General features: G+C 40.5%; 2 protein-coding genes across 3 annotated transcripts in view; one reads left to right on the top strand and one right to left on the bottom strand.

The window, feature by feature from the left end:
- Window positions 1–14,330, top strand: part of ELK3 (ETS transcription factor ELK3) — a 52,324-nt gene extending 37,994 nt beyond the window's left edge. Inside the window, exons 4-5 of the mRNA XM_054988368.1 lie at window positions 4,629–4,751; window positions 10,692–14,330. Of these exons, the coding sequence (XP_054844343.1) occupies window positions 4,629–4,751; window positions 10,692–10,790 (222 nt within the window). The 3' untranslated portion in view covers window positions 10,791–14,330. The remainder of the gene's footprint in view (window positions 1–4,628; window positions 4,752–10,691) is intronic.
- Window positions 14,331–15,156: 826 nt separating this feature from the next.
- CDK17 (cyclin dependent kinase 17) overlaps window positions 15,157–27,361 on the bottom strand; it is a 104,335-nt gene continuing 92,130 nt past the window's right edge. For both annotated transcript variants that reach the window (XM_054988470.1, XM_054988471.1), the window contains exons 11-17: window positions 25,343–25,463; window positions 24,606–24,703; window positions 24,183–24,288; window positions 23,344–23,386; window positions 22,074–22,164; window positions 18,118–18,195; window positions 15,157–17,315 (exon numbers count right to left, since the gene is read on the bottom strand). In XM_054988470.1, coding sequence (XP_054844445.1) covers window positions 17,278–17,315; window positions 18,118–18,195; window positions 22,074–22,164; window positions 23,344–23,386; window positions 24,183–24,288; window positions 24,606–24,703; window positions 25,343–25,463 — 575 coding nt within the window. In that variant the 3' untranslated portion in view covers window positions 15,157–17,277. The remainder of the gene's footprint in view (window positions 17,316–18,117; window positions 18,196–22,073; window positions 22,165–23,343; window positions 23,387–24,182; window positions 24,289–24,605; window positions 24,704–25,342; window positions 25,464–27,361) is intronic.

Raw genomic sequence — 27,361 nt, 5'->3', positions numbered from 1 at the left:
CTTTCCTTATTACCACTTCACACCTTAATTTTTATACTCCTGAGAGTCTTATGTCAATTTTGTGAATAAGATTTATTCCTTGAACATCATCTGTCATCGTGAGATCTAATACCTATTATGACACAAGCATAATACCTACCTAAGTAGCGAATCCCATTCTCATTCTGGTTGGATAAATAACAGCTCCTAATACAGGTATGTGCTTATGTGTGTTCATTCACCATACAAAACAGATGTAGAATCACCTCAGGGTTACTTTATCCTGTCAAAAGTATCTTGGGAATCAGACCAGACCGGAGAGAATTATTAGGTGCCATGGATGGGCATTTGCAGGGAGGCTGCAGGATTGCAGCTGAACAGAGAAGGTGAGTAAAATGCAAGAGCTCTTTCACTCCAGACTTGTCAGATTTCAGCATGATCAGTCCTTTAAGAAATCCTTCCTTAATATGGTTCTTTCTGCAACTGCATGATTACTTACAGCCTTTTATGGAGAAGGAACATAAGCCTCTAAGCCTTACACGAGAAAGGTTTAATACTCTGTACCATTATGAAAATCTGACTCCTGCTACAAGAACCTGGATTCCAGTATACTGTGGTGTTTCTTCTCTCACAGTGCAATCCTAAGCAGAGTTACTCCAGTTTAAGCCCATTGATTTCAACGGGCTTGGATTGGAGTAACTGTGTTTAGGATTGCACTTTTAGTATTGAAATGTTAATAAGTCAGACTTGGTTCCATTCGTTTTAAATCCATGTTTGGTTTAGAGAATGCCGCATGCTCAAGTTCTCTATTTTTTTAAAAGATGAGATTCAGGCATCTTGCTGATTAGACCTTAGTTCTGATCATGCCAAAAGGCATGAGGTAGAATAGTTATCCCTGAACAGTGATCAACTCACTCTGTGACACTAAAAAAGGAAACAGTTATTTTGGGAACAAAAGCCTGAGAGTTTGTGGTTCTTTTAAAAATAAATGACCTGACAGTTGCTTTCTGAGCTGTGGGCTGCTTGCTAGAGAACTTTTCAGCTTTATTCATGAGTCATTCCGTTGGAAATAGCAGTTAGTGAGCACAGAAAAGCCATGCAGGGCTACTTAGATACTGAGGCTGCAATCCAGTGTGTCCTTATGTGGGAGTAAGCCCCACTGCCCACAGCGGGGCTTATTTCTGAATAAATTTGAATAGAGGTGGTGCTGCATGATAGCAACACTGTGTCCTGTTGCTTGGGAGTAAGCTCCGTTGACCTTAGTGAGACTTGCTTCTAATATCTGGGGTCTTTCTGGCTGTAAATATATCTTCTATTGTATAAATTATGCCACCTTCTGACTGTTGTTCAGAGATTAAATGGGAAGGTTATTTCTGGTATAAAACATAATATGGGACTTCTTTGCCTTTATATGGTAACTTAAATGTAAGAACTAGGGATCTTTGCAAACTCTGTTCTCTCAGCTGCCTTCCCAGATGCAGATAGGGAGGCAGCCACGTGACCAGAAGGGACTACAGAGCACATTCTTTAAGGGCCTGGGATCCTGCCTGGCATCTTGCAATAAGTGATCAGCGCTATCATGGCTGGAATAAGCCTTTGTCTCAGAGCCTCGAAAATCGCTGCCCATCATAGTTCACAGCACCAGGCTTATCTTGTCAGTCCTGCAAATAGGGAGGGACAAAGAGGCCCTTCTCCATTTCTTTTTGTTTCTATATGTGATCTAGTGAATTGTTTTGGGCCACTCATTTTCATTGTTGGTATCAATTACTGTGCTTGTATCCCAACATCAAAGTTTGCTGACATATTCATGGGGTAAAAAAAGAGATTAGTGCAATGAGCTAAAGTGGCCTTCAAATATATAAAGCCGCGGAAAAGAACAAGATCACTGCCCTACTCTGTTTTAGAAAACAAGGTGCCTTCTCTATCCTCAACTAGCAGCAAGTGTGAGGCTATAAAAGTGGTGATTCTACAAATGCACAAGCTGAACGATTATATCCAGGACACTGTCTCAAAGTGAAGAGGAGGTTCTTTGCTGTACTGTGATGTTGCATGGGGCAAAATGCAATTGTATGCATTTGCTTGAAATTTTATAGTAAGCCATGTAACATGCAGATTAAGCATAGGGAGGGCAAGAGAGGAGCCACTTAATCTTTTTAGCATAAGTAAGGATTTCTTTCCTCTTTTGTTGTACCTAAACTGGGATATTTGGATGGCTGGGATCTCAAGTACGTCCTTTGACCTATTCGGTGAAACTATGCTATGTTTAGGGCCTTTTCAGCATGGGCAATTTACTCCTTTCTTTTTGAATGATTGCTCCTCAAAGATCAGATTCGTTTTGGCTGCCTGCCTCTCTGCACACCGCCTTTTAATCTGCTGTGGGTGCTGTCAATTTTTCTCCACACTGCCATGAAATAAAGAGGATTATTAATTTAATTTTAATTTAATTTAATTTTAATTTAATTTATTACATTTATATTCCGCCCTCCCCACTTTTGCAGGCTCAGGGCGGATGGTGAGGTGAGGAGAGGATATCATTGTTGGCGGCAGGGGTCATTTCGTAGAAAAAGAGTGGGAGGAACTCATTAACATAACATATTAGCATATGCCACACCCCTTGATATCACTGGAAGTGTGTCATTAATATAACTGATTTGCATATGCCACACCCCCTGATATTACCGATCCTGGCTTTTTTGGACCCAATCCTGGCCATTCAGGGCCGAAATTGGGCCCAAAATGGCAAAAAGAAGCTGAAAATGGCCGAAATGGGCCCAAAATGGTCAGGATCGGGCTCCTGCTTAGTGGGAGAGTGATCCACCACCCATCAGAGGCACGATCTGGGCCGTTTTGGCCCCAATCCAGCCGGAAACAGGCCCCAAATGGCCGAGAGTCAAGTGGGTGGGGCCACCTGACATGTGACCTCTTTGGGAACCTGCCGGAACTGTGTTCCCGTGCATTCCCCCTCAAAATGTGCCCTGGTTGGCATCACTGGTGCAGTAACATCACCACAATTCTCCTTTTTAAATGTTCACATATATACCCAATCGCGTTATGACATTATCACAACCAGACGCACCCTGCACTAAGACATTAGCTAGCAGTGGGGAGGGGGGGAAACAAAAATCAAAAGAGGAAAGTGAAAGGAAACCCAACATGCCATGCATACAGTGCTGGCATAGAGTAACCCCAAATACAGAACTTTTTACTCAAAAAGGATAATTAGCTAATCTTTGAAAACCTAAAAAAGGTCTATATAATCACACCAAGTAACCCTGTCAGGCGTTATAACATTATGCTTGGATTTTTTAAAAAAATCCCCAATATATGACAGCCATTCTATGAGTAGACATTTTTGTTTATGATTTATGAACCCCGTCCCCCGTGGTCCAAACCAGAGAGCCCCACCCAGGCTGACCCAGATCTGAGAGGCAGAGTCCGGCACTGGTGGGGCAAACTGACACAGTGAAATAACAACAGCTTTATGACATTATAAACATCATTAAGTTTTCTTTAAAAAAAAGGTACATCTTGGGAAAGGAAGGGAATTGGAGGAAAGAGGAGGAGGGAGGAGTTGAGAGGAAGATGGAGAGACTAATCAGAGAACAGTGGCCAGAAGGGGGGAGGAGGATGGCAGAACAGAGGGCAGAAGGAAAAAAAAAACTGAAAGGAAAATTCTGCATGATTGAGAATGCCAACTCAAAACCTCACTGAGAAAAACATCAGGGAATAAATGCAGGCAGAAAATTTGAAGAGAACGCTTGAAAATGTCTCATTGAAAGTTGAAGGGGGAGCTAAGAATGCAGAATTCTGAAGAAAGCTTGAAGTGGTATGGGTCCAAAACAGGCAAAAATTGCCTGTGTAAAAAAGGCCTAGATATCATTGGTGGAGTTCATTCTGAGCTTGAGTCCTATTCATTCCTCTAGAAACACCACTATTAATGACTGGCAAAAAGAGCAAGAATCCTGACCAAAGAGCAACTATGGAATAGGCCCTGGTTGTTTTCAATATCTAGCTTAGTCTAGGAGATACAGACTTTGATCCCCTAAACATTTCATATTCCAGATGGATTAAGATGAGTAGCCATGCTACTCTGTCTGTAGCAGTAGAAAAGAGCAAGAGTGAAGAAGTGAGCTGTGGCTCATGAAAGTTCATACCCTACCACAAATTTTGTTAGTTGTATAGGTGCTACTGGACTCTTGCTTATATTCCAGATGGGTTTTGCAGGATGTATTTCTCTATTACAGTAACCCTTTTTCTTACATTACCCTTTAGCATGTTGCCGTGGTAGAGAGTTGCTTTAATCTGGCCCAGAGCCACCAGAGAATCACTTGAAAACAGTGGTGTGGTTCACTGACTCTGAACAGTAGTCGCAGCAACTTGAGTAATTATATGATTGTGAAAGACAATTTTCACGTTTTTAATTAAGAACATGATGAGATAAATCTTCAAACCAAAGCTCCATTTAAAATGTTTTGTAACCCAGGCCTGAGGTTGGGAAAAAAAACGTAATTTCTGAGCACAGGGTTTTTAAAAGTTAAGATGGGACCAAAAGAGAGTCTTCGACACATTACCCCAAATGGTAATATATGTTGAGAAGTGACTAAAATGAAGGATGGATGAACACACATTTGGTGTGACTTCTCTTGCAGACCCCCAATGGATTGTTGCTCACCCCAAGTCCGCTGTTATCCAGCATTCACTTCTGGAGCAGCCTCAGTCCTGTTGCTCCTTTGAGTCCTGCCAGGCTGCAAGGACCAAATACCTTGTTTCAGGTAAGTAACTGTACTCTCAGAGGAGTTTCTTCCTGGATTTACCTGAGGAACAGGTAACTTATTTAACTCTTGTTTTTTTCAGGATAGTACTTTGTACTGCATTAGAAATCTTCTCTTGTTTCATAATTCCATTATGATACAGCAGGCAAGAAAAGAGATACATCTGCTGATACCCCTTCATCTCTTTGAAAAGAACTTTTGTAACAGTATGATACAATTAACAAAAAGCAAGACATATACTCTGTAGTACATTGATGTGCATTCACTTTTTTCTGCAGAATTGAGGTAGGGAATCCCCATTACAGCGTCATGTATCCTACTTAGGTAGGAAAAAGTCCCTCCACCCCTCAAGATCCTTACCTCCAACTTGGTGGTTCTTCTGTTGAAGGAAGTGTCAACTTCATGGAAGACTCCTTAGGCTGGAGGAGGGTTTCAAACTTTGGTGGTTGGAGTGATATGATACATGCTACTGTGTATACCACACCACTGTGTAGTGGTGGTATATTGGTCAAAGGGTGACGAAGTACATTGTTGATAGTCCAAGAGCGTAAATAACTCCCATCCTTGCCATAGTAAGCGATAATGCATGTGCTTTACAGGATTAACAGCAGTATGATATTTCATTCCAAGTTTTAAGTTCAAACGGATTGTACTTCAAAGTCTGCATCACAGCTGCAGAAGAACATAGGGAGACTAAGCTGTCAGTGTGCCATAGTCAAAACAATGTCAAGAGGGACTATGTGAATACTTCCAGAGATATGTCCCATAGGAAAGCCTCTACAGTAAGCATGGGTTTCACGAACACATATAAAGCTGTCTTATGGAGTCAGTCCATTAGTCTGTCAAGGTCAGTGTTGTTCATTCAGACTTCCACATCACCAACAATGTGATTTCCCCACCCCCACCCCCTGGAGATGCCAGGGATTGAATTTGGGACCTTCTACATGGACAGCAGATGCTCTACTGCTAACCCATGTGCCCTCCCTAATGATGCTCTTTTTTTTTCAACCCTTGCCCAAAAGGGAGAAGGCAGAGATGTTAGTGCAGTTAACGGAGACTGGTGTCTCTGACCTCATTTGCATGATGTAGCAAAATTGTACTCACTAGCCTAGGAAACTGATGAGCAGTTAACTAAACACTAGCAGATTCCTGTCATGGAGCAAGCAAAGGCAATGTAATTGCAGAGTTACTACTATGCCATTGTTGGTGGCATAGTTTTGGACCACCCTGGTCCTGAATCACCAAGCATGGTAACTGTGAATGCCCCTGCATTCTTTGTAGACTCCTTGGTTGCTTATTAACTGAGCCACTATAGCAGCAGTGCTGTGGCATATTTTCCTAAAGAATCTAGGCTTGTGTCATCATGCTATGTTACCTTTTTATTCCTAGGCAGAAAAGACTTCTTGAAGTAGTCAGCCTTCTTCAGTAAAGACTGGACATATTTGTTCTTTTCCAATATATTGATTCAGATGTGGTAACAAAAAAAATAGCCATATGTGCTTGCACGTCTATGTTGGCATGCCTCACAAACTGAGAAAATCAAACCTCTTTTGTGTTTGCTTCTTCCTGCTGAATGAGTGCACTATCTCCAACTGTGAGATAAAACAAGTGAAATTAAATAGCATAGGGTGGCAATGGAGTACAAAACCTGGAACATTAAAGGGGAGGAGCTGCAGGAGAGGAGATCTAAGGCTGCAATATACAATGCATGAGTACAAACAAGGCTCGTCCCTATTATACAAAGTACCATGAAAACACTGATAACAGTTCCTTGTTGAGAAATACTGTACTGTAATAATCCTGAAATGAATATATATACCCAAGTGGTGAGGGAGAGAGAGATGGTCTACGTGGTACAAGTACACCTCTTCCAGGACATGGTCCTGGCACCTGAATTTCTGCCTGGATCTCAACTTGTGCACCTCAGCAGCAAGTGCTTGAGTCTTTGAAAATACAAAGAACCCAGCCCTCAATATGAATATAGCTTTACTAAACCACTGCAATTCAAACTTAGGATGTGAACATCTGCACACCAGTCCTAGAGTTTTCTTTCACCTCAAATAAACTCTTTATTTTTAGCATTTTGTAATTTTGCACACTTGATTAGAGACACCCAGTTAGGATCAGATAGACGCTTCCAAGACATGCCCTGCAGTGAAAACCCAAGTGCATCCAGCAAGTGTTAGTGATAAATAGAACTGAAAAGGGAATCTGAATCCGTCAAGGAGCCTTATTTGACTAATGTGTGGTTCAGAGAAAGGTTGAGATTACCAGTCTGTTAGTGTAGGAATCTAAGTACCGAACAAGAAGTGGCAACAGCAGTTGAACCTGAACCAACCCTCCAAACATTTCAGTTTCCAACAGTTCTGTTCCAGACACAGCCTTGCGCCTTCAGGGCAAAGCAGAACTTTTCATATTCCACAAGTGCATTTGGGCATCAGTGCTTACAGTCTGATGAGGAATGGCTGGGAAGGGGGGAAATAATCCAACTGAAAAATATCCCGACCCAAATCTTTCCTATAATATTCTGTAAAGTGTTAGGGTCTTGATCAGTTTCCTGCTCTCCCACCCTGCTTACATGACTGTCAGCTGCTCTCAACATTCGAAGGGCCCTAGTATTCTGAGTTCTCATGCCAGTTTTGGGTGTCTCCAATTTTATTTTTCAAAATTACTAACGAGTATTTTTTTCCCATAATTAGGAAGTTTCTGTAATGTTTGCAGTTGTACCCCACAAAAATCTAAGCTTCCGTTTCCTGATTATGTGGGGTGGGGGGTGGGTAACACAAATATTTGTAACTCATTAAGATGCAGGCATCTTTCAAACGTTGACAAGAAATGCAGGAGGGCTTTGAAGCACAAGGTGAGCTTGCTTTCCATCTTTTAGGAGTACAAATCTAGAGTTTTTTTCTTCCCCATTTCCGTATGTATGTCACTGAGATCCTTTTTGTTTTCATCACAATTTGCCATCCATATTTCCTTTCTTGTATTGTGGGAAGAAAAGCTACTATGATGAGATAGAAGGAAAAGGAGGTTTATGTTTGAGCTGTATTGTTGTGTTTAGTTGTGTATGTTAGGGCCAAAGTAGATACTATGTGACCATTATTTTTGTGTATATGACAGTCCTGTTGACATACAACACATTTTTAACATCCAAAAGAATGCATGATAGAAAGGAACTATTCTGCTCTCTCCCCTATGTTAATCTCCTGCCCCATGATCAGTTGAACCAGCCATGTTTTTCTACTCTGCCAGACTCTCTCCTGGTGTCTGAGTCTGGGCGATACGCTTGGGCAAGATGGGGAAGAGGGTTCAGTTCAACTAGCTGTGCTCCTCTTTTGATGTTAAAATTAGATCCTCTTCCATTTTTTATGCAAACAAGATAGTTTCGAACAAGCACATGGCTGCTATTGCAGCGGGTTTTGCTCAGCCTATGTGAAGTGTTTATTTGTAATGATAGTGTCTGGGTAGAGCTAACTAGTCTCAAACAGGAATTCCAAAGAGAAAGACGACAGACTTTGGAAGGGGTGAGAGGGGGCTAGTGTAAATTCTTGGGAATAGCAGGAGGGAGAGGAAAGGAATGGACTAGTTGTGGCTGTTGTGTGGTATTGGAATTGTTACTACAGTCCAGCGATTAGAGCCCATAAAAAGATGAGCCCTATTGGGTTGAATCTGAATGTCCGACCGTATGTTTTTAACAAGGTGCATCGAGGTGCTGGGAGCTTATAAGCCACCCTTGCTGGCAAAAGCCTGTTTCTGCTGCTTACAGTTGATATCTAGGCTTTAGATGGTTACAGATTAAGGGTCAGGGAAGGGATAGCAAATATCACCATGTCCCTGTTATTTAGGACAGGCTTCATTTGCTCAGTGTTCTTTTCATTTGCCATATAGCACCCGCCTCCTTATTTTAACAACAAAGCATGGGACAGTGTGTAAATGCATTAAAATTCTCATTTCCTGAGACCAAATGTAAATAGAAATGAGACCAGAAGGTATACATCCTTGTGAACTTGATGATTCCAAAGGCTCATTTTTGGCCTCCCCAAAGTGGAACTTATCCTTGTAAAATAGCCACATTCAGGGGTGCTTGAAAGAGACAAGGACAATGTTAAAAGGCAAGATGAAGCCTTATTGAATTCCTGTTGAAGCTCTTCATTTGTGAGAAGGGAGTAGGGGGCTCTTGCAGAAAATTACCCTAGAGAGATTATCTTGGCACGTAAGATCTTGGAATGGTGAAACTAATTTTGTCCAAGTCGTGATACAGGTAAAGCAACTTTTATTTCCCAGCACAGAGAGGAGACAGTTCTGTATTAGTCAGTTTACTTCAATAGTTCAGGTTAACTGGGAGAGCCTCTTATAGAATGTAATTAACTCACTCTGTATTTGAAAGCTTGAATCATAATTAGGGCAATGAAAGACTTGTTCAGAGCTGCAGTTTACCCTGCGAGAAGGTCTGTACAATCACAAGGTGGCGTAACTGGGAATTGGTGTTATCTGTACACCAAGCATTCATAATAGTAATTTGCTTACTCATTACTTGCCTTATGGTTGTACCAAATAACTTCAGGGAAGACCCTTGGACCTTTCACATTAGATACTGCATAAACATATAACCAAGAGAACTGAAGTCATAGCCAGAACAAGACAGGGCAAGTGGATAAATCAGCAAACAGGCTGCGATATTTCAGAAGATCGCTTATTAGCTAGCTAATGAAGGCATATTGCATAATAGGAGCATATGTTCCAGCTGTTTCTAGTGACCAAGGGTAGTTTTTGTTTTCTGATACTTATCCCCAAGGAAGCACTATTCCTACTTCAGTGTTTCAAAAAAGCACAACTTTTAAGAGCCATTTTACACATCACACAAAACAAGAAGGCAAAATTCTGTGATGCTATTATGTGACCAGTGTTTGTCAAAATTTGGAGGGATCTTGGTTACATGGAGCCTTTCATTTATTGTATTACTGTTAAAAATCTTGTTTGAGCATAGTGTTCAAGTTTTAGAATATTTTTATACTGCTTTTTCTCCCACAATGGGGACAGAGAGCAACTTAAAGTGAATATATATTTTTTAAAAAATCAGTTTACAGAAACAAACACTCCAATAAGCCCTCCCACTACATGCTTCAAGCAGGAGGACATTCATTCCAAGTTGGTGGTGATGGTTCTAGCAGCTTGGTGTACACAGGGCCACAGGCTGGGGGCTAAGTTGTCTCCTGCCTCTCTGGCCACACGTGGGAGGGACAAATGCACAATCCAGGTCTTACTGAGAGCCAAGCTACAAGTGACGCCTGACACAGGTTGGACACTTGTCAGCTTACCTCAAGTTTTGATGGGAAATGTAGGCATCCTGGTCTTACAGCTTGGCTCTCCATTTAATTAAAGTTTACAGAACCCCCCCCACACCCAGCAGAGGGGAAAGGGGTGCCCAGCAAGAGCCTGATGCCTGCACTCCCCTCCCGACCACATGTTCTCCCTCGCATAGACTGCCGCTCTGTAAACTTCTGTAAGCTGCAAGACCAGGATGCCTACATTTCCCATCAAAACTTGAGGGAAGCTGACAGTGTCCAACCTGTGTCAGACGTCACTTGTAGCTTGGCTCTCAGTTGGCATCGGTGCTCCCAGCTGTCTCTCTCCCTCCAAGTTTCTTAGTATTCCTTGAGATTTCCAAATGAAGTGACTCTAATTAATGTCTTGAAGATACAATGGCTTTGTATTATAGGCATTTCTCGATTGCATTATTCATAGCTTTGGCAAAGTGCATGTTAGATTATTATTGTGACACACGTGCACCCTTCCTTTTACAAAATTCCAATCATTTAACTTCCTGTTTAGAGGCAATACCTGTAAAATCACTACCCAAAGAAGGCTAAGTTAAAGTAACGTACACAATGTGTAATGTGCTTATGAGACAATAAGGATTTCCCTTTGTTCTTCTTGCAGTTTCCAACTCTGCTAAATGGTCACATCCCAGTGCCAATTCCCAGCTTGGATGGGGCCTCTTCACCAGTGCTTCTTTCTCCAAATGCTCACAAATCCTGATGTCTCAGCAATCCAAGGACTCTCTAACAAACTGGATTTAACACAGCCATTCTGATGAGTTTTATTTTTTCTGGTGACAGAGGACACAAGGAAAGCCCTCTTTTACTATGGTTTGCACTTTTCATTACATGGATGATCTACTTTTGTGTTTATTTAGCATTTTTTAAACAGTGTTTTTTGTATAAGAATCTGTTGTGCATTAAAATGAGTTATAATTTTTATATCCTAGCTCTAAGTGTTGAACACTGTTTGTTAATGAAGTACTTTCTTAATAGAGCAAAAACAGTATCTAAAGGATGTGAAACTTTTTAATCTTGTATTTCTGCATATTATGCGTTGTGCTTTTGTAACTATAACCGGCTGTGCCTTCTTTTGCATAATGTTATACAAATGATTGTTATATTTTCCAGTATTAAGATAAAGGTTGAAAAAGGAACCAAGTATTGGATAGCCTCCCTCCCCTGCTAGTACTTCAGTATTTTCCCTGCAGTATTTGCCCTGTATGGTGCAGTGTATCCATGTAACTTTGAATTAAGTGCTTTCCAATTATATAAAGAAGTTTTTCTATTTCCTTGCTAACTGAGAGGTCATAAATGTTTTGGCCAGAAAGTATGCTTAAGAATAGGACACTATTGATATATAGGTGCTTGAAGTCTTCGCTGTAAAAAGAGGAACATGGTCTTAAAATATTTACAATTGTTAAAGTAAGATGATGCAACCTTGCTCAGTACCACTAATTTCCTGAATTATTCATAATGTGAGAAAAATACTGTAAACTTCATTTTCCTGAATATAGTCAGGGTCTTGCACTTTACAGGGTTTTTTCCCCCAAGTGCTATCTCAGTCAGGGATATGCTCTTGTTTTGTATGGCCAAAGATGTTTTTAAATCTTAGGCAATATTAAGGAAATGTTTCTATCCCAAGACTCAAGGACCATAGTCGGACTCGTGATATGAACCAAATGCTTTAATGGCATAACAGCATAACCTCTTAGGAAGCAGACACTGCACTGCCTAGAGTAATTTGTCTTTGTACTAACTGAAAATTAAGCATTCTGATTAAGCTCTACTATGATCCTGGGGCACCCCAACTAGTGAGAAGTGGACACTGAATGCAGCGGAACAGAGCCTGTGACACAACTAGTGGGTAGCCTGAGAAAAGTAGAGCAATTTCAGCCTCTGTGCCTAACAGCAGCCTGCTGGACCCCATAGGCAGAACTCCCTTGCTGCACCCCAAAAGCAGAGATGTAGTAGAGCTTGGAGGGGCTGCCACAAATCCTTCCCAACGGTTCTGAAGTGATCTCCCTACCTTTACTTCCTGATAACCACGATTCCCAGTCTGCCTTTCATTGCAAGCAGCAACCAATCATTATTCTAATCCTGGAAGACAAAATAAGCAGCCAGTTAGTATATGCTTGATTTCTGGAGGATGAAGAAGCAAGCTAAAAAAAAAATTTGGGATAGCCTAAGGCTTTAATGACTAAGGACCAAATGTAATCTCTGTGCCTTTCTGCATTTGATTCTATGAAATCAGTGGCTTAAAATAAGTAAAGCCCCTGAAACTGTAGCAGGGAGAGAGGCAGAATGAGTAATTTCTTGTCTTGGCGCATTTTAGCATATCAGGAACATCCTGGGCAGCAGAATGGTTTCCGTCTGCTAAAATACAAGAAAAAATTCCAGAATGTCTCTTATTCTGTAGCAATGGAGATTTTATACAGGGAAGTTTGCAGATACAGTGATGGCTGATCTGAGCCACTAACACACTGAATACCAAAGACGGAACGTTAACACAGTGGGAGACTACACCTTAAACAATTTTTGTGCAAATATCTATAGTCTGTAGGATGGTATGGTGGGGTGGGTGGGGGGACATTACACACAGTATCAGCAGGGTGCAGACAGTGCTGGACTTTCTCTTGTCCTTTATACATTTTCCACATTAATTTCACTCTGGACTTCAGTGAAGTTCCAACCAATTTATACTGACCAAAATGAATTCAATCATCTAGGCTGTGCTTTGTCTTTTCATTCTCAAGGGTCACTGAGATTTCTACAAGATTTGTACTGAAGTAAAATTAACATGAGAAGCAGCCTTGACGCTAGCTTGCAGAAGCCTCCCTGGGGATTCCTTTCTTCCATTTGAAAGGTGGCTCCAACACAACTAGTTCATGTTACCAGCACAATAAGGTTATTTAGGACTAGAAAGTGAATATTATGAAATAAGGGATACTTAATAAGTGATCTTATCTGATATTTTTAAACCCCAAAAGATGCACTAATCAGACTGTTGCCCTTCATGTCGTGTCTTTCCCACTGCCCCAAAATGCTACACTTAATCTATTGTCAGCTTATGCGACGGATGACTTCCATACTGAACTGCATACCATTTTTCAATAAGTCCCAAACCCCCAAACACAGTCCACATAATACCTTTTATTAAGACCAACCAAATTACACACAACACTGTCCTTTGGTTGGTCCTGATAAAAACTATATGGGTTGTGGTTTGGGCTTTTGGATTTTTTTTTGCCGCAGGACAGCCGACACCTTCTTTCAATAAATCAAGCCACCCAAGCACTGAAATGGCTGTCCACTCACCTTCTATAATGGTGTTTTTTTCCAACTAAACAGCAGTTTTTTTCCTTTGGGCAATTTTATTGTAAAATAGGCTTAAGTAAGATTTCAGAATTCCGCTTGACCAATAAGAAGAGAGCAACAGCTGAGGACAGTTCCACACTTTACACAGCTAACATGATTGCTCCATAAACACTGGCATCTCCTGAAGCAAATGCATACAGGAGCAAATACAGGCATCACTAAAACACCTGAGTACATTTGGCACGTTTGCTGTGTGATACTCCAATGTAAACAGAACAGTCATTATTTGTGCCATGAAGTTTAGACATGTTGTTTAACTATTTAAGCCTGGAGAGAAGTATGTAAGGAGACCTAAGGAAGTGACCTAGGAGGACACTGCTATGCATTAATGTGGATGTCATGTAAGAAGTCAGTACTAGCACCTGCAAGGCTAAAGCTCCCCTCTCTTAGGGATGATACAGACTAAATAAGGCCATGAATGCTAGCTGTACGTGAAACACAAATGCTACCCCTCCTAAGCATGAGTTTACTTCTGGGAGATAGAATAAAGTAAATATTTGGCAATTATATTTTATATGCTTTAGACAGCTTTTAAAATTAAAGTCTTTGGGGAAATGTTTTTTATATATCGCAGACCAGAAAATGTCAGAAGATAAGCAACATTTGCATACAATACTGTGACGGATTATTTGAGGCTATCTTTTAGGGACAGCATAGTAGCTGGTATAATGGACTGAGCAAGGTATCAACAGCCCGAAACATCAGTTTGGCCACCCATGGATGTCCTCCAAAACTGAGAAGTCCTTTAATTTCCTTAATTCATCCTTTACATTTGTAAACATTGGAATATCCAAGTTATTTGCTTAACCTACCTCACAGGGCTGTTGTGAGGATCAGTGATATTTGTACAATGCTTTAGAAAAAAATTAAAAGATTACATAAGTGGCATGTAGCATTATTAAGGCTAAAACAGTCTCAGCAGATGTGTCAGCAATAAAGCATTACTTGCAGAGCATCGGAGTTTAACAAAGAATTGAAATCTATTCCTGGGTAATATGATTTTTTTGCTTCATGTCATAATAACACACTGTCCCTTTAATGGTATTGACAATTTTTGTTTCAGTATCCATTTTAGTAGTTCAGCAGAATGTGTTAGAAATTTCCCATAATCCTATTTTGGTACTTTATATAGTCACTATGTAAGCTCTTAAAGGAACAGATTTTTTTATTCTAAGTTGTAATCAAGCTGTCCTTGAAGACATGCACAGGATACCTCCAATACCTTCTGGAACAATGACCATGTTCCAGAAAGTACTCAGAGAAATGGTTTGTATGCAACTGATCGGTAAACTAGATAGCCAAGCATCTCAGCTTGCATTATAAAAGTTCATGAAAGCTGCTAACTTCCAGTATGTAAATGAAACAGAAACAAAGATGACAAAATTCAGAATTTTGGCTCTTTTCCAGCTCATCATGTTCCTGTGCATCAATGTGTTTAAGCTTCCTCAAGTACATAAAGTAGTTTATGTCTACTATGTTAATAATGGCAACGTGTGGCACAATTCCAGTGAGTTTGTCCGTGCTGAGAAATTACCCCATCCTGCCTTTGCATCTGGTGGCTTTTATTCTGTTCTTGCATAAGATTTGGGTCGTGGTAACGAGAGATAGAATCACCTTTTCTTGTTTTGTATGTTAAAAAGATGGAATTTCCTGCTATTATTACTGGTGCAAAATAACAAGACATGTAACACGCCACACTGAAGACAAGATTAGCAGAATACCTTTATTTGGACCAATTGAATATCACAAAGTAGTACTGAGCAAGCTTTTGAGGTACCAGGAACTCCAGGCTAGATGTTCAGTAAAAAATAAATAAGGGAAAAGGAAGAGATCAAGGCATTTTGGGGCATAAATTACACTGAATTAAACCTTTTTTAAAAATGGAGCCTCTTGCCCCCAACAAAAGCACCTCCCTCGATCCTGGGAACTGCAAGTGCAGCAAAAAACTATGACTCCTTCAATGAGGAATTGGAATGCAGTAATGCATGTTTGGCTGGCATCTGCCTCAGATGCAGACACCTTCAGAGCCTGCTGTGCAACCAGATGTGCCACATGTGCAAACCAGGCCCTGCACAGAGACTTTGGTCGCTGGATCAAAATGCTGAGCTACTGTTCAATAGAAGAATGTTTCTTTGTCATAAAATGCCCAAACACAATGAAGGATTTCCATATAATATTTATACTTTCAGAAGTACAATATTAATACAGGTCCATCAGTTATAAAAAAAAGTTGGGTTAGCTCTACAGGACTCCTTTTAACATAAAACCAGGTTACAAATGCTGAAAAGCAGCAGTGGTCCAAGAAGTCACATTAGGTGTGAATTTGTCTCTTTCTAGAAAGTAAAAATGTTCCCAAATTCAATTTACTAGTATTATGAAATATTAATAAAACATCCCCAAACATGCCACAATCACTATTCACAAATAAAGTTAAAATGAAACATACATTTTTTCACTTAATACTGTTAAATAACAATAATAAAAACTACAAGATTTCCTGAACAGAAATGGTAGGACCCCTGAATATTTTACAGTGAACAGGAAAAAAATTAAGTTACCTATGACTATTTTCATGATATACCAGCCAAAGATTTACATAACCATTTCAAAATATACCAATAAAGATTTACAGTCTCTTGAAGATGCACTAAACAAAGAGGTTCAGAAAGGTGAACACAAATGCTTAAAAATACTGTTACTATCACCAGAAGGTACTTATGATACTCACTGAGATGCACTGAGATGCATAAGCTTAGTAGTAACATGGACTAGCTCCAATAAACAGGTAACATCTATAAGTTCTCCCTCGTTAAGTTCTCATGCTTCACAAAGTCTGCAGTACAGAGTGATGTCTTCTCTAGTACGGACTTGTAGTCTTCCAGTGGATTTCCAGTGAAAACGTAATCACAGAACAGCCATGAAAGCACCACATTAGAGTAAGGAGGGGAAGGATCAGGGCAGGAGGACTAGGATATCTGGCTCCCATATGCTGATTTTCAGTCAGGCATCAAGAAAATACAAAGTTCTCAAAACAACCCAGGAAAGAATCTATACATTTTTTTTGAACTATACAGGTTAGAAAAAGGAAGTCAGGGAAGGCAACTGCATCAGGAGTCACATGCATACATTTCTTACACGAGAGGCAAGCCTGATCAAATTCATACTCAATCTTCACTTAAGAGACATAAAATCCAACAGCATGTAACTGAGCAACTATTTCTTACCCATTCAAATCAATCTCTGTACTAAGTGCTTTTAAAATGAATTTTGCAATTTTTCAGTTACTTGACATCAAATGTTAAATAAGAATCATAGGGCCACAAATTTAAGAGTGTTAAAGATAATTTACCTATTTAACAGTCAAGAAAGTTATGTTTACATTCCAGAAAACATTGCAGTTAGTGAGAGAGAGAAATCCATAGCAATAGTTCATGAAGAGAAACTGATGCATTCACAGATTATACAAAGCCATCGCAACTTCTGCAGGCATTTGAACTGTTGGTTAACTATACAGACAGTAGTTATTTAGCAGCAATGATTCCGCAATAAATAATGCACTGTGTTTCTCAGTCCTGCACAAAAATGGCAGCTACTGTTACATTAACAGCTGTAACCTACTGGCTCTAATGGCTGAGGAGACCTTAAAACCAACTGTACAAAAATTTGTCACACTGTGACAACAAATATAAAAACATAACCAGCAGGTCTGAAATAAAAAGACTGCACTGTGAGTAGACACACAGATTTCAAGTCCACCAAGAGAAGAACTGCTTTCAGACTGGAGTCCCTGATGGAGCAAAGACAGTCTTGGGCTTGAAACTGGACCCGCCTCAGAAAAGCATGCTTTGCCTTCTGTTCTTTCCATGTCCTAAAACAGAAATTATTAGTTTTTTTAAAGGAATTCAGGCAAACCTACTATTACCCCCTCCCCATTACAAGATATAGCCCTTGCTACTGCATGCATCATAATCTGAAGAAAAGAAAAAACACCTCCACAACTATCTAACTGCTTACACTTTTTACTCTCACTTCAATTATTTCAATGCGTCATTAGAATTTATAGTCCCTTATCAGTCTCTTCTCCATATGCAAGTCATACAACATCACTTTTCCAAATCCACAATCATAAAAGGAACACCCATATTGTTATACTTCAATAAGTATAATACTATTAGCCAGTCCAACAATATATCTCTTTCTTGTAGGAGAAATTCCTCATTCCAAACACTGTCCAACAAGGGACCTGGCTTCTTGTTGCCCGTGGATGATACAACTGTAGGACATGGCACTTGTATTCACATGAAAGGAGTTACAGAAACTTTCTTGAGAAAGTAGCTCCTTATCGGACAGTGTCTGGAATGAGGGATTTTTATTGAAGTATAACAATATGGGTGATCCTTTTATGACTGTGGATTTGAAAAAGTGACACTGTTATGATATACTACACTTGAAGACACAGAGCAAGATGCAGCCACTCAAAGTAGCTCAGCTGGTTGTTTTCTTCAGCCCTGTCCCTCTTCCCCTTCAAGCAAAAATACCATTCTTGCAACCTGCTTAAAAACATGTTTGAGGCATCTAAGTAATTCCAACTATTCACTCACCAGGTGTCAGTAGTTCAACCTTTCAACTAGTATAAACCTGAAAAAGGGCAATCCTAGACGCTTACATACCTGTCTCAGGATAAGTGGAATTTCGAAAGCCAGGATCTTTCTGCAGTTGAATCTCTTTCAGAGTGAATATTGACACACCTGAAATGATACAGGGAGTGGGTTTTTGCCTAAATAAAAGCCCCTGGACCTGCAATGAAGCAATATGAGTAATATCCAAACCAAATGAACTGTGTCTGGCCACAGTTTCAACTGCTCATCTTAAATACCTAAATCCAAAATATATTCCAACTTCAACATCTCAGATTTAGAGTCCTCTTATTTTAAAAGATGCAAAACAGACTACAGCTTAATTTCTAAACCTTGGAAGGTTTTTATGTTGGAATAGTTAACTATTAACTAGCAATGGTTGTTGGGGGTTTTCCGGGCTGTATTGCCGTGGTCTTGGCATTGTAGTTCCTGACGTTTCGCCAGCAGCTGTGGCTGGCATCTTCAGAGGTGTAGCACCAAAAGAGTCTTTTGGTGCTACACCTCTGAAGATGCCAGCCACAGCTGCTGGCGAAACGTCAGGAACTACAATGCCAAGACCACGGCAATACAGCCCGGAAAACCCCCAACAACCATCGTTCTCCGGCCGTGAAAGCCTTCGACAATACATATTAACTAGCAACACGGTCTATCACTTAAGAACAGAAGGAGCTCTCTTGTTAACTTAGGAGTGGGCTGTGTGAGCGTACCATGACAGATATTGCAGTCTTGTGCTAGGAGAAGAAAAGAGGAAAGAGCCAGCTCCAGACTAGGGGTGTGTGGTTCGGATATCTGATTCAGGAAAAATTCCCGAATCAGACCTGATCTGTAAAGATTTGGGATTTCTGGATCGGGGATTCCGAATCAAAGCCTTCCGAAGCATTCAGAACGCCTTGGAAAGCTTTGGGGCTTAGTTTAAAGGGCCCTGCCGCTGCTTGCAAGCAGCAGCAGGGCCCTTAAAACACCATAAAAACAGCCCCCACCCCCACCCTGCCCCCACTTACCGTGGCCCTGCGGTTGGCAGTGGCTCCGGCCCTCCCTGCTGCTCGCGGGGGCGGAGGCGGCGACGTGGCAGGAGGCGGTGTGGTGGCACAGGAGCCAGCTGGCTCCAGGCCATGGCTACTGCCGCTGCTGCCGGGCACCACCTCCGCCGTGGAGCGCTGTTGCTGCCATGGCCACTGGGCGCCACCTCCGCCGTGGAGCAATGCTGCTGCCGTGGCCGCTACCAGGTGACACTGCTGACAACGCGGCCAAGGAGCGATGCTGGTGCTGCGGCGGCAGCCCACCACCGCTCAGCTGATCCCCTCCCGTTCTCCCTCCAGCACAAGGTAAGTGGGTTGGGAGTGGAGGGGTTCCCCGGGGGGGAGTGGAGGGGTTGCTCCAGGGGGGATGAGAGGTGGGGGTGGGGGAGTTGCTTCAGTATGCTCCGAATATTTACGAAGCATACCGGAGCGAGTAAAATACCTGCACACCCCTACTCCAGACCAGCTCCCACAGACCCTTGCTCCATAAGCTGACACACACTTCTTACCTTACTTACTACAAGTGCAAAAGGGTTCTTCCAAGTAAATCAAGAGGCTATGCTTCTCTCACACATTTTCCTCACTGAATGAGGCCACTCAAATGGCCAAACTAGATATTTTATAATGAGCTAAGTCTGACTTGCTTTCCCTGAAGATACACAGCATCTGTGGGGAAGGGCATATTCAAGGTTCAGAGATGCCTGATTTGGCTCTGGAGCATGGCATGGGAAGAGGAGAGTCTCTTGCGCTCCCCTGGTGCTCTTTTGTTAAGCTACAATGGGCAAATAAGTCCACCCACACAGGAACCCAGACACAACTTGTTTACAAAACTTAGTTGGGCCTTAAGAACACACTTGATAGAAATAATATTAAGCTCTCTTTACTCAGGCCAGCTAAAAACTACAGCATGGCAATCTAGCTTTTGAGCTTCACTGAACTCTTCTTCAGTGTTAACCAAATCATATCTGCAGTACAGTGGTCTTATTATAGCTCTTTGCAACCAAATAATTAGATTACTTTGTTTCCAGTGTAAAAGATCATAGATTGCACCAAAACATGATGGGGAAAAGAATGGCTAGTCTTCAATTTTATTTAAAAAGTAAAGCCAGCACTTATTTGACTATCTCTCTATATAGCATGACTGAAAGCTCAGGAGTCCCTGGGACAGCAGATAAGTAAATGTCATTCCTTTCCCTACTGCAGAATAGATGAATACAATATGGAATGAATGCCCTTATTGGCCTCTTTTATCTTGGCCACCTGTGCTTGAAAGCCACAGAGTTCACCAAACTGATCAAGAACTGATTTCCTTCACTTCCCAATATACTAAAGGTTGATCTCCTTAAGTAAAGGAGGGGATTCTGATTCTCACTCCATCCCTTGTGCATAGAGACCCTAACCACAGAGAACCAGTGTAGAACAGTGGTTAGGATTTGGGATACCTGAGTTCAAATTCCCACTCTGCCATGGAATCTTGTTGAGTGACCTTGGACCTGCCATTTTTGCAGCTTCACCTACCTCACCAGGTTGTTGGGAATAAATTAAAATAGGGAAGGAAGAAGCACCCTTGTACACTGACTGTCCTGACATCCATGGAGGAAAAGCAGGATAAAAATGCACTATACACAGACTGACTTACTGCTTTCTAGTCTGAGAAGCCTTGAATTGATCCAATTCACTGTGACATCTGAATGCTGGCAGCATTTGGGCAAACTGGAATTCCCTCACCCTCAATTCAAAACAAGAATTAAGCAGAAGTTTAACATCCAAATCAGGAACAAGTGAAAAACCATAAATTCACCCAGGTGCCTTCATTTGGATCTCATGGTGAAGGCAGTGCTTGATTCAAGGCTACTCAAACCAAGAAGCTGTCAGTTGCGCTCCATGTGTGAGCCAAAGGAGTGACGGCATCCTGCAACATGCTAGTTGGCTGTTTGGCATGACATCTGCATGCAGCCACTGGCTCTTCTCTGCACAGGAGACTTTGTCATCAGTTCTGTCACATCCTGAAGAAAGGCAACTTCCACAACCCCCAAATGAATGCTGTAAATGGCAGTGAACAGCCCTAACAGCATAAGGAGTTTCTGAATCACACCTTGCACACAGCTGGGACATGAGCATCTCACCAGGTATATTCCCCCCCCCCACTCCCATTTTTAAGTACTGTTCCGGAATGGCTATTTTTCAAGAAATGCTTTTAAAATCTACTACCATTTGCAATTTACAGTTACATATTAATGATGCTTTCAATACTACTAAATCTTTGCGCTGTAAATTTAACACATATTGAGATGCCATAACAAGTAGAATGCACATGTCTGATGTCTTGCTCCCCCTGCCCAAACTCATTCACAGCAATCTGTGGCTCTGCTCTGGCATGAGCCTTTCAATACCTCAGCATAGTGGAATGCCTGACTTTCAGATGGTAAAGAAAACAAGATAGCTTGTGAGACGCCAAATGTTTCCAGATGCAGCAAGACAACTGCAGTTTGTAAAGTGTTAGAGTTCTCTAACAGTGAAAGTGTCACATGGCTGCATCTAGAAACACATGCTAGAATGAAACGCTGCAAAAAAAGTGTAGTGACTGCCAGAAGGAGAGGCAAATATTGGAAGGAAAATTAGGCTAGGCATCACACTACTGAATCAATTACAAGTTAAGAAAGAAGAGAAAAGGAGTGCCATCTGCCCCAATTCATCAAGAGAAAGAACAGTTAATTGTTTGCCTGGCTAACAATGGCAAAAAGAGAGGATCCTATATATATGAGAAAATTCTCTCCTAGATTCTGGTGAGGGGCCACAAGCTGTTAATTCAACTTCCACCAGATTTTTGGGAACATTTTTGATGCAATGCAGCCTTCAGAAATGCACCTGGTTTATGAAAAAATCAGGCGCATTCCAGCCAAGTAAGGCAGGACACCATGTCACTCAATCACATGCTCAATGAATGCTGTCTGACATAGGAATGCTTACTTTCTGGTAGAGAATGAATCCTTGTTCCAAGACTTCTAAAATATGCTTGCTTCATAGCCTCCTCTGCTGAAATTCTTTTCTTCGATTCATACTGTTAAAAAATTGTTTCAGGCATCTTAATAATACTCAGAAGCCAAGTGTATTCTTAATATGAATCAAGCTCTAAATTCAATTCCTAGCATTTCTGACTTTGATGAGACCCAGGATTCGGGCCTAGTAAAGAACCTTGCAGAGCAGGTGGATGAAAATGTTGTTTCCTCTTTTATGCCTGTCTTGAAAATGATTTTCAACATAACATGATCCTCCTAAAGCGCAAGACCTCTTTACAGGCTAAGTATTTTGCAGCCTAAACTTGATTGCCTTTCCCTATGTGCCAACTTCACAGCCTAACAATTTTGGTTGGACTTGCCTTCCTATTGGGAGGTGTATTTATCCTGCTTAAGATCAACAGCATGCTTGGTGATTCCCCTCACCCTTATGGAACAAGCTGCCTGGGGTGGTACATTCAGCATCCTCTTTGGTTAGCTTTCACAAAATCTGCACAGCGGTGAGCTTTTATCTGGCTGGATCCCAAATGGGAATCAGAAAAGTTTTGCAAGGGCTTGTCTGTTTGGCAGTCAGGATATCTGGAATTGCTACAGGCACTTTTGTCAAACTATGGTTGTTTTAATAGGTTCTGTATTTTGGGTTTTTTTTTACCAAGCTGCTTAGGATGCTAAAAGAAGTAGGACAATTACAAAAAATAATAAAGTAGATAAATGTTACCCAGTTCTCTGGGATATGACATGGCCCACAGCAGTGGTACTCACTCTGCAGGTCGCAGAGAGCCACATTCACAACTACATCAACCAAAAGAGCCACATTTACTTCTGTTCCTTGGCATGAGGCTCGCAGCTTACCCATTCCTCTGGCAGTGGCTGTTTCAAGGTAGAAATCACCTGTCAACCACAGGTCCCACAGGTTAAGAGCCTTGCCCACTTTTCTGAAAAAATGGGGCACTTGCTACATTGTGGAACAGTGCTCAGAAAAGCCAGAAAACAACATAAAAACAAAGCAAGTATGTTCAGTGTTTATGCACATATCTATTAGAAACTAAAAGAAATACTAAAAGAAAACAGCCACTAAATTCAATGGGCTATCTCTCAGCTGATGCATTTAAATGTACAGCAGTTAATTTTATATTCACAACTAAAAAGCAAACATGCAACAATTCACTATTCACTTGAAAATTCAACAAACATACACAACAATGGAAAAAATAGTTGCTTACTTGAAGAAATTTTACTATTAATTCAATTCCTTCAGAGTCTAGCCTAAAAACAACATAAAAACAAAGCAAGATATGTTTAATGTTTATGCATATATAACTATTAATTATTCAAAACGTTAGCTTTCAAAGTAAAATCAAATGATTAGATAACCCCCCTCCAAGATTTCAATACTCTTCAGTACTGTAAGCAAGTGATTTTTTTAACTATATATTTACAAGAAATATGGCTCCCTGAGTGAGCCGCTCTGCTGATAAGGTTATGGCTCTAAAAGATGGACACGCACGTGCTGAGGCTACATTTCTATCAAGGCATGCCGAGCAGCCAAAATTCCTTCCATTGGCAGCTGCAGAAAAAAGTTTCCTGCCTTCAAGAGGCTACTCTTGGCTTGCCCTTTAAATCACTGCCTGCAAGAGTGCCTCCGTGTGCCTATGTAAGGCTAGCATGATGAGCTGAATGCCACCAGGAAGATAAGCAAATGCTAAATACATACAACACTTGTACATTCCAATTAAAAGTCTACTGTGAAAAGACATTCCTAGAGTTGATATATTTAAATGCCTACAGAGAACTCTGATGACAAAGGCAAATTTGGATGTGGGGAGATCTATGCTCCATTTTACATGCCATTTCCAAACATCAAATTATTAGTTGGTAAAATGAACTATGAATTTATTTCCTATGTAGAAATGCTAAAGTTAACCTAAAGATGGCTGGCATACTAATTAGAACATATTTTATGTTATACACAGCTAAATCCGTTCAATGTGACTTATGGTCTTAGTCACAAACAGTTATGATAACAGTAAAAAACAAAAATCACAGATGCAACTTCCAGTACCTTGGAGCATGGTTGATTAAAGGCTGTGGCTTGTATTTGGGGAAGTTGTAGTTCCTAAACTCGTCACTGGAAGTAATGCCTGGCCATGTCTCCTGTGATGGAGTTCCTGAGTAGAAAGATTAAACAAATTATGTCTATACAAGGGAGGATGAAGTAGATACAAGCATTAAAATCACATACAGTATTTGAACCAAAGCCTTCTGAAGAAAAGGCAAGCAAACAACTATATCCCCTTAGTGTCTGTAAATTATAGGTCTGTCAATTTATAAAGTGACCACTCTTTAAAACCATTCAATCACAGACGTACCACCCCCTTTATGACCTGAGGCATACCATAATTGCAGCAGGACACCCTTTCATCCTCTTAAAAAGCTCACGTTAAAGCCACAGTTGTATGGTTATTGATAAACATGACTCGTTTACCTAAAAGTCTGAAAATTAAGTGCAATTCGTCTTCAACAGTTGACCCTGGAAAGAGAGGTCTTCCAGATGCCATTTCAAAAAATATGCATCCAACTCCCCTTTAGAAAGAAAAAGTTAAAATGAGAGTTGAAACAACTCCAGTCAGTTCCATTTTAAATATATAGCTCTGTTGGTGATTATGATGACAGTTTGTGCTTCTTGCTATTGCTGATAAGAATGAAGTAACAGACTCTAAAATAAATTGGAGCCCAATCACTCTGACTACTGAGATTCTCAACAGGATTTGAGTAGCACCTCAGAGACCAACAACATTTTCAGGGTATAAGCTTTTGACAGTTGAGCTCCCATCTTCAGAAATAGGATATAAAGCTGTATCTGAAGAAAGGAGCTTTGATTCTCAAAAGCTTACAATCTGAAAATCTTGTTGGTTTCGAAGGTGCTACTGGACTCAAATCCTGATGTTCTACTGCAGACCAACATGGCTACGTATATGAAACTACTAATATTCTGAGATTCCAAACATGCAACTTATAGGAAACTTATTTATCCATTTAAAATACAAATCAATTATTTCCTACAACTAAGTGCAACAGGATTAAAATATCGTTCTATCCTTCCCCTCCCTTCATTTATAATTTTAAATGTTTTATGAAGATTACATCATTAGAGAGTTTAAAAGATCATAGTATGTATAATTTAATTGAAAACAAAAAGATGAATAATGAAGAAAGACATACCACATATCAATTTGCGTCGAATATTCAGAAGATCCCAGGAGAACATCTGGAGGTCTATACCATAGTGTGACAACCTCATTGGAGTAGGTCTTTGTGGGGACAGATTTTGCTCTAGCCAAGCCTTCCAAAACAAAGTACAGTATGAATTTTTGGTAGATCTGCTGATACACACTTGCGTGTGCATTTGCTTTCATTTCAGTCTCAACAGAACTCCGTATAGTTCTAAAGATACTACTGAGCTTTTACAAAAAGTGTGATGCTACCGCTTACAGAGCAAGATCTTGCATCCAATTTTGGAAGACCAGTACTTTCTAGAGTTCAATACTTCAATGAACAGCACAAAACTTGAGACATTCTCCACTGCATTTTGCTTTCCTTTAGTGGGCCAGAGTTAAACAAACATCAGTTAGAAGACATAATGCGTATACACAACCCACACAAAGTTACTGAGTGCACAGTGGAAGGAGATGGGAAGGCTGTCTTCTGATTACTGAGCCGCATGGGCCACTGCAGAGCATATCCATTCCTTTCTAATACCACTGGGGCAAGAATGTTCATAGCTAAAAGCTGCCTGACACTGAGGTGCAGTAAGAGAAATGACGAGTCACAAAGATCATCAAGGTCCATTACCACCAATTTTGGAGTGCCTACTCCTCTTCAGGTTTCTTTGTTCTTCACTACAGCTGGGCTACTATTGGCAGCTGTCATTCTTGACAGAAAAATCATACATCTATATTGTATGCTTGTTTAAACTGACAAGTCTGTTCCTGTTTTGAAGACTGAAAGAGCCTTCAGCTGGAAACATTTTTCCCACACAAGCAGCACTCCTACTGGCAAGAAAGAACCTATGCTATGCTTGCCAGAGAATTGCTTAATAAGAGAACAATAAAGGCACTACGCACACGACCTTTATGGAGCATGCATGAAAAGAGTTAGTATGGAGAACCTTTGTAAATCTTTAATCCTCACTCGATGAAAGGGCATGCAAAGTTTTCTTTTGTGAGGGAGAGGGTGGAGCAGGCTCCCTGAAGACCCTCACTGGAAACCCCTCTGAAACCACTAAAACTCTGGTTTAGCAAAAGCCAAAATATATGGATGATGCAGATATGGGGAGGGAGCATAATTTAGAATACAAATGGAAAGAAAATTGCACAAATGTTTTATAACCAAGGGAATTCAATACTATTAACAGAGGGTCTGAAGTACTGAAATAGCTAAGAGGGAAAATGACACAAAGCACAATGAGCACTCACTTTCTCATCATTAGGGAGGGAGATTCAGCAAAAAAAATTATGTTTAAGGTATATGGGACACCACAGCACTTTGAAAGTGAAGGATTAAATACAGTGTCTAATTACTGATGCTGTAACTTACAGGACACATCTCTTAATGATATGCCTTGGACATATCTAGTTATTCAATCTTTTTGGGAGGCAGTTAGTGCTCATATTAATTTTGTATTAGAATACCAACTGATTTTTTAAGGATGTTTATATACTTTTAAACTACCTGCCTTTAACCTGGAAACTAACAAAAATGGACCCTATTTGTCCTTACTGTAGCTAAAAGACTCACACTGGGGAGATAACTGGCCACCTCCCACAACTCAATAGATCGAGGACCTTACAACTGTATCTATATTTGAACATATGGATGTAGACAACAACTGTGGATAGACTTATTGTATGGATTCATATAAGTAGATTTCTCACTATTATGATCATATTTTTACTACTTGTGTGTATGAGGTTTATTTTATTTTTCTTCTTTTCAAATAAAATTAAAAAACAATAGCGAGGGGAGGGAGGATACAGTAATAGACACAGTGGAGGTAATTTGTGTTGAGAAATTTTTGCACATTCACTGAGACAGTCTTTTGTCTACAGCTCAAAAAGAAAAAAACGTTTGTTTTCTGTATGAGTTCTGGATAGTAATCACAACTCATACATAGTTGCAACTCTACCCATCTTCCATAAGGCTCTTAAAAATCGGCCTTTGGGAACTGTGCAGACCCTGAGC

This window comes from Eublepharis macularius, chromosome 9, assembly GCF_028583425.1.
Source record: "Eublepharis macularius isolate TG4126 chromosome 9, MPM_Emac_v1.0, whole genome shotgun sequence".
NCBI lineage: Eukaryota > Metazoa > Chordata > Lepidosauria > Squamata > Eublepharidae > Eublepharis > Eublepharis macularius.
This window is presented reverse-complemented; position numbering and strand designations above follow the sequence as displayed.